At 47.4% G+C, this 8853-nt stretch overlaps 1 protein-coding gene across 1 annotated transcript; it reads left to right on the forward strand.

The window, feature by feature from the left end:
* Nucleotides 1-1289: 1289 nt before the first annotated feature.
* On the forward strand, nt 1290-8560 carry PRELID2 (PRELI domain containing 2; the record flags this gene model as incomplete). Its single annotated transcript, XM_009867817.1, is given in 5 exon segments — nt 1290-1347; nt 3385-3437; nt 3439-3459; nt 4878-5038; nt 8469-8560. Coding segments are annotated over 5 exon segments (385 nt in total), but the record flags the coding sequence as incomplete, so codon positions are not given.
* Nucleotides 8561-8853: the final 293 nt, after the last annotated feature.

Here is an 8853-nt window from a genome sequence, read left to right on the forward strand (position 1 = left end):
GAGCCCCTTGGAGCCGGAGGGGCCGCAGTGCCAGTGGTGCGGGGGGCTGAGGTGCTGCGGGGCAGCCGGGCAGAGACCTCTTTGTTCTCAGCTGCCGTTTGCACCCGTGTCCCCGGCGATGGGAACCTTGCAGGGAGGCTCTGGCTGGCTGGAAACACTTGCCCTGGCTGTTAGACTCTCCTGGCCATTACATCTGCTCCAAGACTTGCAATGTTACTTCTTTCACTGTGCTGTGTAGGAAATTGAGTCTATTTCTGTTTAAATACTGGGGTAATAGAACCTGCTATTTAGTGCAAGATTTATGTAAATGGCTCTTAGTTTCACACGGTTGGGCTTTACAGAGTGTAAGTTACATCGATAATGTAATTATCCACGACTGCCATTTCAAAGCAGCACGTCGTGGAGAAGCCTCCAATTTCTCTATAGAATAGACTTGAAAACCTTGCAGTTTTAAAATCAACTTTTATTTTGTGATAAGAAAAAATAGTAGAGCTGGATTACAGAACAGCCTGTTCTGGAGTCGTTGACCTTTTTGGCTTAGAACCCAAGTTTTCTTTTATGTCAGAACCCTGGAGCACCTATTACTGCACATCATAATTGCATTGCCTAAACTCAGTTAGCCTTAACATGCAATTTCCCCACCTTTCTTAAAGCTTCTTAGTTTGTTTAATGTCAGTCTCGTAAACAGAATTACTTCGGTCTGGCATTTGTATTAACATGGAGGTTACAGTAAGTTTTGAGTATTAGTTGATTTCAAGAAATGACCTTCTGCTTTACAACGTAGAGTTTGTTATTCAGCTGAACGTTGATTGCTTTTTGCTGTGGAGAGTAGGGTCCTCGTAGCCTTCTGTGTCTCATTTCTAGCCAGAGTAGTTTTCTAAGTTCCGAAATAGTGATTTCATCCCTAGAAGTCCAGTTCTTGCGCGTACATTTCTTATGTAGGGTGTTGCCCTAAAGGCAACCTGTACAATTTAGATACCGTTCCTTTTCAGTAGGGATCCTGGAGCCAGGATCTCTTTCTTCCAGCGTCTGTACGATACAGCAAAAGCTAGCATCTCCCCTTCAGGTGATTTTTCTGATAGTGGTGTTGTGGGTTTTCTGTTTGTTTTCTAATCTTACTAAATTTTTATTTTCCACTGACTTGAATGGGGAATGCAGGTTGTTAATATGAGGCAGCTCATACCACAGAGAAGCTGTGAAACTGCTCCTGACTTGACAAGTGGCAGCTAGCAATTTTCTTTTACTCAGGTAAGAAATGGTAGTCTCTGCCTTATGTGGTTTTGTCACAGTATCGCAGTCACGTGGAGAAACATGTCACGGCTGTAGAAACAGCGGGAGAGAAAACAGGTAAGTTGCCTGGCTTTTCTTACAGAGCTACTTAAAATTATCCATAACCTTTAAAATTAATTATGTAATAGTTGTATTTCAATGGAAGCTGGGCACTGCGGACACACCTGGGATTCCTGTGTGGTGGAGACTGTATAAGCAAGACCCCCTCCCCCAAAGTGTGTGTTTTGCCTGCATTTAGTATTTGAACTTTCCGCTTATCCCGAGGCTGTTGGACACATTATGCCAGGTTTCTCTGTAGTATATTCTTTTGTTGTGTGGTTCCTTGGCGTTTCTGTGATGGTTTCCATCTGCAGTGCTCTCAGATCAGACGTAAGGCCCCTGGAAGGAGGCAGAGTGAGATGTGTGGATCGAGCCCCGGGCGCTCCGCAGGCATCGCGCTGCCTGGCTTTCATGGTCCCTGCCTTCGCAGGGATCGCTTGCTGTTTTCCTTCCCACAGGAGGCGGTCCTTCCAGTAATGGGGGAATTGCACGGTGGTCTTGCAGGATCCCGACAGGCAGAAAGCGATCACAAATCCTCAAGTCTCTCAATCGGTCAGAATTCATGAAATGCTGAAAATCAGGCGTTACCATTTCCCAGTCATACTGACAGGAAAGTAAGTCTACTCGGGTCAGAGCACAGTTGTCTGATCAGGTCTGCTGGTACCACGTGGGTTTTTGTTTTCGGGTTGCTGAGCTTGCAGGCGATGTTTGCAGTTAGGCACCTAGTAACATGGAATGGTTTGGGTGGGAAGGGACGTTAAAGACCATCCAGTTCCAGCCCCCTGCCCTGGGCAGGGACACCTCACACCAGCCCAGGGTGCTCCAAGCCCCGTCCAGCCCGGCCTCGGACACTTCCAGAGCTGAGGCATCAGCTGTGTCCCTGACACACAGCCCCTGCCCAGCTCTCCTGCAGCCCCTTCAGGCCCGGGGAGGCCGCTCTGAGGTCTCCCTTTGGGGAGCCTTCTCTCCTCCAGGCTGAACAGCCCCACCTCTCTCCACCTGTCCTCCCATGGGACGTGCTCCAGCCCCCGAGCAGCAGATGCCTGCGCAGAGGAGGTGTTAGGCAGTTATGCCACCCCGTGGGAGACAAGTCCCATAGGACCTTGTGTGGAAATAATCACCCTTCCTCTTGATGCAGAAACTGTGATCAAATATTCATTTGGATGAAATAAGAACTTAGAGACTTAAAATTTTTATTCCCAAATGCTTTTAGCCCCTAAATTCTCTTATCACGCATTTAGAGATGTGTTGTGTCTTGTGGGCCAGGTTTAGTGGTGGTCGTGCTCTCTTTCTAAGCCAGCTGTTGGTGGGGTTGCCCTGAGATTCAGGAGAGCTGAGCATCGGTGCTGCCGTTGCCGTTTGCTTCAAACGCAGTAAACCATTCTTTCGGGAGAATGTTTTTCTGCTCAGTGTTGCGTGGAGATGCTTCGCATTATTAATGTGCTGTGTTTGTTGGAGTTCTGAAAGCCAATCCCCATGAAGTTTTCATTTCACAGATCCCACCAACACAACTGTTCGAGAAGGTACGCTTTTATCCCAGAGAAGTCTTGAACCTGGGCCGCCTGCCAATTGGCTTCTCCTTCGGTAGCGTTCTGTTCCTGATCTGGGTCATTAAATATTAAAAGGCAAAGCGATTCTAAAAGCCAGCCATTTTTTGGAGATACTAAATAACTGTAATTTGTTTCCTAATAGATAGTTTTGTCCTTGTCACTGGGTCCACTCGATACAAAAATAAATGTGTGATGAGACAGGACTGTTCTGTAAATCTTGTACACGGCGTGTTTGCCCAGAGAACGAGCCTGAGAATATAAATTGGGTGAGGGTGGAAACAAACTAAAGCATAAGCCTGTATGGTGGTCTGGTAGCTCGGTTGCCCAAACTCTTCTCTGGCCCCAGTCATCGTCCCGTGGTGCCGCTGGGGGCAGGGATCTCCCAGGGTCCCGCCAGACGATTGCTGTGCTGTGAAGGCCTCCAACTACTTTGCTTTTATTAAATAAAAAAAAAGAAAAAGTAATATTTTCTGCTGTAACTCTTCTAATTTTCTTTTATCGCCAGATTTGTCTACAGGGGTTATTTACCAGAGGAGAGTTGCAGCTTGCTAGAATGTAACTTCCTGAAATTTTAAGAAAGGCAACCTAGACAAATTTACTGTAGTTGTGAAACCTTAATGCTTCACTGTGGTTTATCTTGTTTAAAAGGATCACATTTCCTAATGATTTTTTTTTAATTGGAAAAGATACTTTTCTTTCAAAGTTAAGAGAAAAAAATTGTGTAGAAACTGATTTAATATTTACCTTAGATGGGCAAAATTGTAGCTTTGAGCATGCTAAGACCTAACTGGTGGCGGGGGTTGTTTTATAGGCAGTTATGGGCCTCTAACTTTTGTACCTGGGAAGAGGAAACCTGTTCTAAGGTGCTGCCTGACCCACAAAGAAAGTATAACCATCCCCTTCACCCCAATATAATAATCGTATCGCTGTCAATGCTTATGTTTTTTTGTGCAATAGGTGGTATTTTTATAAAAGCCCAGCCTTCCGGATCTCGGGAAGAAGGCGGCAGCGTGTGATAGGTGCTGGATACTGGTTTCTGAGCAGAGCTTGAGTGTTTTGGATGTCTGATCTATGGCTCCGGAACACATTGGGTTGTAATCTCTCACTAAACCAGTCTGTAAGTGAATTCAGAGGGAATTAAAGTAATAATTAATGTGCCTGAAGCGTGTCGCAAGTTAAATATGGCGTTGTAGAGTCCCTACAAAAAGATGAAACGTGACTCCTTAAAGACTGTAAAAAACAAAAGAGCCTGGGTTGTGCCTTGCCTTAGTGTCTGTCTCCTGTATCTCTTTTAGTGACAGTCCTTTCTCGACCGTTTGTTATGGGAGGAGAATTAGCCTTAATGTATTATTTGGTTTTTTTCAAAGCGTCTCACAGCAGATAGCCTGTGTACAGAAAAGTACATTTACATCGATGCATGATTAAATATTTGTACTGCATCACAGCCTGCATGCTTAAAAATACACAGGTAATCTTTTCCTGATACTGGCAACTGCATTTTTGCCTCTAAACATGTGTCTCTTCCAAGCCTCACCTGCCAAGGAGAACATATTGCCCTGGACAGGCATGAACTGATGGTGAGATTTTCATCCCTCCTTGGCCCACACTTGCTAAATCAAGGTCGTCAGGCTGACAGGCAGGTTGACGGTGTCCTGGTTTGCATCTGACTTTGCAAGTGGCTTTTATTATCCTTTGCTGTCATGAATTAGCCAACAGAGCAAGAAAGAAAGCAAGAAGTGATGCAGGCAAGTTGGTCAGCAGTGGTCTTGGAAGTCCAGCTGGGGACTGAGAAACTTCCCTGAATCTTGGAGTATTTGCATGGCCTTTAGCAGCTGCTGAGCTGTTGAGTGTTCTCCTTTGGGCTGGCCATAGCTCACGTGCCCTCCTCTTGAATCCCCAGTCTTATCCTCTGAGGCTGGTAATACTTGAAAAACACTGAGAAGTGATTCTACTTTTTTTAAATTTTGTTTTTAATGCTGCAAATCTTCTATTTCCCAGGTCAGCGTCTTAAAAGTGCCCAGCATCTACTTGGAAGAGGAATCTTGACTTAATTCGCAGAAAAGAAGTTTGGCTGTGAAAACTCATTGTCTTACATGGACACAGTACGTGTCTCTGAGTGCGGAGTCTGTCTTCAGAGAGAGCTTGGAGAACCCACGCTGGTGGGTGCTGGCTCCTGGGCGTAGCAGTGCCGCTGTGCTGTCTTGGGGCTGCTGCTGCAGGCCTGCGGCACCGAAAAACAGCTTTTCTGTTGCCTATTGAATGCTTGGGATGAGAGGGGTCTGAATAATAATTTCTTTGTTATGCCTTGAATGCATTTGAAGCAGCAGCTATAGATGTCCTGTAGATTTCCTCTGGCTTGTTCAGAGGTCAGGTTAGGTTCTCTGGCCAGAGCACAAATAATTGCTGGAAATTTAATTTTCTGTGTGCTGCCCTGCAGTCACAGAAGGCCACCCCACTGTTCCTGCACAGCGGGTGTAGCCAGAGCGTTTGGTTTGCTCTCATGTCTACCAACAGATGCTTGGACAGCCGTTTAAAAATTATCATCTCCCTCCTGCTTGCCAGCCGTTGGCATAGAGCATGCTTGTTCCCACAGAATTTTCTGTCTCTGGTGTTTGGCCCGCTGTGCCCCAGAGATGTGAGCTGCCGTGGGGCTTTGCCTGGGAGAACACACACTTGTGCTTGTGCTGAGTGGAGCCTGGAGATGTCTTTATGCACGTTTACAGCAGGATCAGAGCGGAATTGCTAATTTCTGTAACACTGAAATGAGCAGATATGTGATCCATGTGACTGTCTCTAAAAAACCAGTTTATTTCCAGCTGCTGTCAAGCCCATTAGTTCTTACCTTGTTCTGGTGTCTCTTGCAATTAGTTGTTACTTTTGCCTCGCAGTGTTCCCTGGGAAGTGTGGCAGCGTTGTCCGGTAAGGTCTGGGTGACTTTGGAAAGCTCTAAGGATGTTTAATGAAAAACCCACCAACATCAGACAAAATGAAATTTCTTGTGGCTTAGGCATTTTTGAAAGCCTCTGTGCCGGGACGTTGCAGGAGTTGTGCAAAGGGCATAACACTGGCAGCATGCTATTGCACTGGAGAGGAGTGAGAAAATGCAATGAGGAGACTGACATGCTTAGCAGGAAGGTTGTGCGCTGTGCCACTCGAGAGAGAATGATGTTACGAGAGTGATGGTAGCTGAGCACAGACAGAACCTTGTCTTTCTCCCCTACTAAGCACTGCTGGGCAGATTTCGGTAGCAACCTCCTGAAACACTTCAAGGCAGTAACAGCATGAAAATGAGGAAATTCTGCACCTTGGTCAGGCACGTGCACGCGTTGTAGTGTGCTCTTTGTTTCATGAGCTTTAATGTGCCGTTGTTAAGGATGGTGGTGAATGAGAGGATGCTGCAGCCCGGTCCCAGGCATGCTTGGTGGGATGATGCTGGTGGGAATCCGGGATATTTCTGCTCCTGTCAGACGAAGTTGTAACAGTCTGTGCTGATTTCAGCCCAGCTGCTGTGTAGACCAATATGCTGTAGAAAATCAGAGCACAGGGACCGGTGGCTTAAGCGTTTGGCGGAGCTTCATCCCTAGGACATGGGTTCGTTTACCCAGTTTGAGATTGGCAGCTCCAGCCTGTGTTAGTTTCAGCCAGAGAACCACAAACAGGGGAAGGGAGACTGTGACCTTCCTGATGTCCTCAGTGGAACTAGGGCAATTGAAGCGGTGCTTGCTTAGTTCTAAAGAGTCCATATATCTACAGTGTAGTTCTTCCTCTTAATCTCAGGGGGTTATTTTGTCCTAAATAATTGTGAGCGCAGTGATGCCAACTGCTGCATATTCTTGCAGAGTGAATTGCTGTGGGTGCTTCCAAGCAGAGCATACGAGTGTCTGAAAAGATCGAGTAGCAAGCAAACATTGCCATAAATAAATTATGAACCACTGAAAAAGGCATGATGAGGCATATCTGTATATTCAGAGGCCAGAAGGCACCTGTGTTATCCTCTTGCCTGAGCTCCTTTGTGACACCGTTTGTTTGGTTTCCATGATTTAATTGCTGCCCTGGCTGAGGCTCTGGAGGGCTCTGGGGCTCGCAGCCTTCACTGCTGGGGTATCAAACCAGCCTGAATCTGGTCGGCTGCTCCCCTCCACTTGCACGCCTACGTGTTTGGGTTAGGCATAATTTCTAGAGTAATTGGCTTGAGCTTACCCAGCAGTGTGCCTGGCGTACGTTCGGGATGAGCCGGAGGAGCCGGGCAGCGTCCCTGTGGAGGGAGGGCTCTGGGCCGAGCTGTCTGTGCACACGCTGGGCTGAAGGGGAAGGTCAGTGGCAAAACTCCCCTGTAACTGCCTGGGTGTGTGTTGAGGTTTTCGTGTGTCTGGGCAGGTTGTACCTGTCTTTCCACAGTGGAGAACCTCTGTGTGGCTTGAATTTTGTCTCTGGTGTCACCCGCTGTCCCTCTGTGCTTTGGTTTGACTGCTGTCCCCCTCCCCGCCAGGACCATTTTTCATTTGGTACCCCTCAATGGCCAGCAGATGCCCTTCATCACGTTCCTGCAGCCCCAGGGAGCCGCAGTCCCTGGCAGCGCAGTGGGCGCGGGGCGAGGAGAAGTCTCCCCAGCGCGGGGGGATGCAAGTGATGGAGGAGCAGCACTCCTCGGCTGGAGGTGGGAGTTAAAAAGATCTCCAGTACAAAAGCTCCCTCTTTGGAAGAGCCTTGCATTTTAATTTAGTTTTGAAAGCCGTGCAGGCTTTGGAAACTCTGCCTGACACTATCTGGGAAAGAATATCGCTACACTTTTTATTCTAAAGACACTTTAATTAAACTCCCATCATGAAAACAATTAGACCAAATTTGCCGTACTTAACTAGTCAATAATTTAGTAGTTGGATCTCATTAATAGACTTCTCCCTGTGACTGTGCTGTAGCGATGCAGCATTGCCAGCTGCGTGCTATAGAAATCAATCAAAGATCAATATTTTCCGTGAGCCTCCCTTTTTTTGCCCCTACAACGGTGAGCCTGCAAGATGAATAAAGAGACCCGAGCCCGAGCAGCTGAGTTCCGTGGTGGTTTTGCTGCTGACATCCGTCCTGTGGTTGGACGGAACGTCTTGTGTTCTCCAGCTCTTCCACTCGAACTCCGCACGTCGGCCTTCGCAGGAGTGGCGTGGAAATGAGAGGTGGCCGGGGTGCCGGGCGGGCTGTGGCGCGGGAGCGGGAGCGGGTGCCCTCTCCTTGGCTCCCACTGCCTCCCTCTGCCTGGGGAGCCCTGAGGACTCTGAACGGGAACCCGTGTCTTTCCCTGCGGCTGCAGCTGCTCTCCTGGTTCTGGGGCCGGCTGTGCTTCCCCTCCGGGCCTCTCTCTGCGTCCAGAGGAGCGACGGCAGCTCCCACCTCGGCGTGGTCGTGACAAACCTCCCGTCACGCCGTGTTCCATCTCTCATTGTATTTGCCTTTGGGATCGTCGTACAACACATGTGAATGCGCGGGAGGAGTCCCTCACTCGAGTACCAGACACGGGCTCTCTGACGTGGTGTTTGCACTTCATCTTTACCGAGCAGCCACAAAATCAGAGGGTGTTGTGTTCCTGTTTCTCAGGACAGACTTTACACGGGGGGGCAGAAGAGCAGTTACAGGGGCACGTTTGCTCAGCTGTGCGTTGGAGGCATTTGCTCAGTTTAAAACAAAATGTGAGAAGTCATTTATTACCTGAATTTCTTCCCTGAATTCTAATCTAATTTTTTTCCAAGTGACCAGATCATCTAGGCTCAAAATTAAATTGATGTTTTAAGTCTGGATCCTTTACATCTTTTAATTGTTGAAAAAAAATACTTGACCTTTTCTTTTGTCTACAGAGAATATGCAGAACGAAAATGGATTTAGTTTTATTATGGTAATAGTTTTCTTTCAAATATGTTTTAAAATACAGCATGTATGACTGTATCAGTTTCTGTAACTCGTTCTTATTCCTGATTTCCCCCAG

This window comes from Apaloderma vittatum, unplaced genomic scaffold (genome assembly GCF_000703405.1).
Source record: "Apaloderma vittatum isolate BGI_N311 unplaced genomic scaffold, ASM70340v1 scaffold3964, whole genome shotgun sequence".
Lineage (NCBI taxonomy): Eukaryota > Metazoa > Chordata > Aves > Trogoniformes > Trogonidae > Apaloderma > Apaloderma vittatum.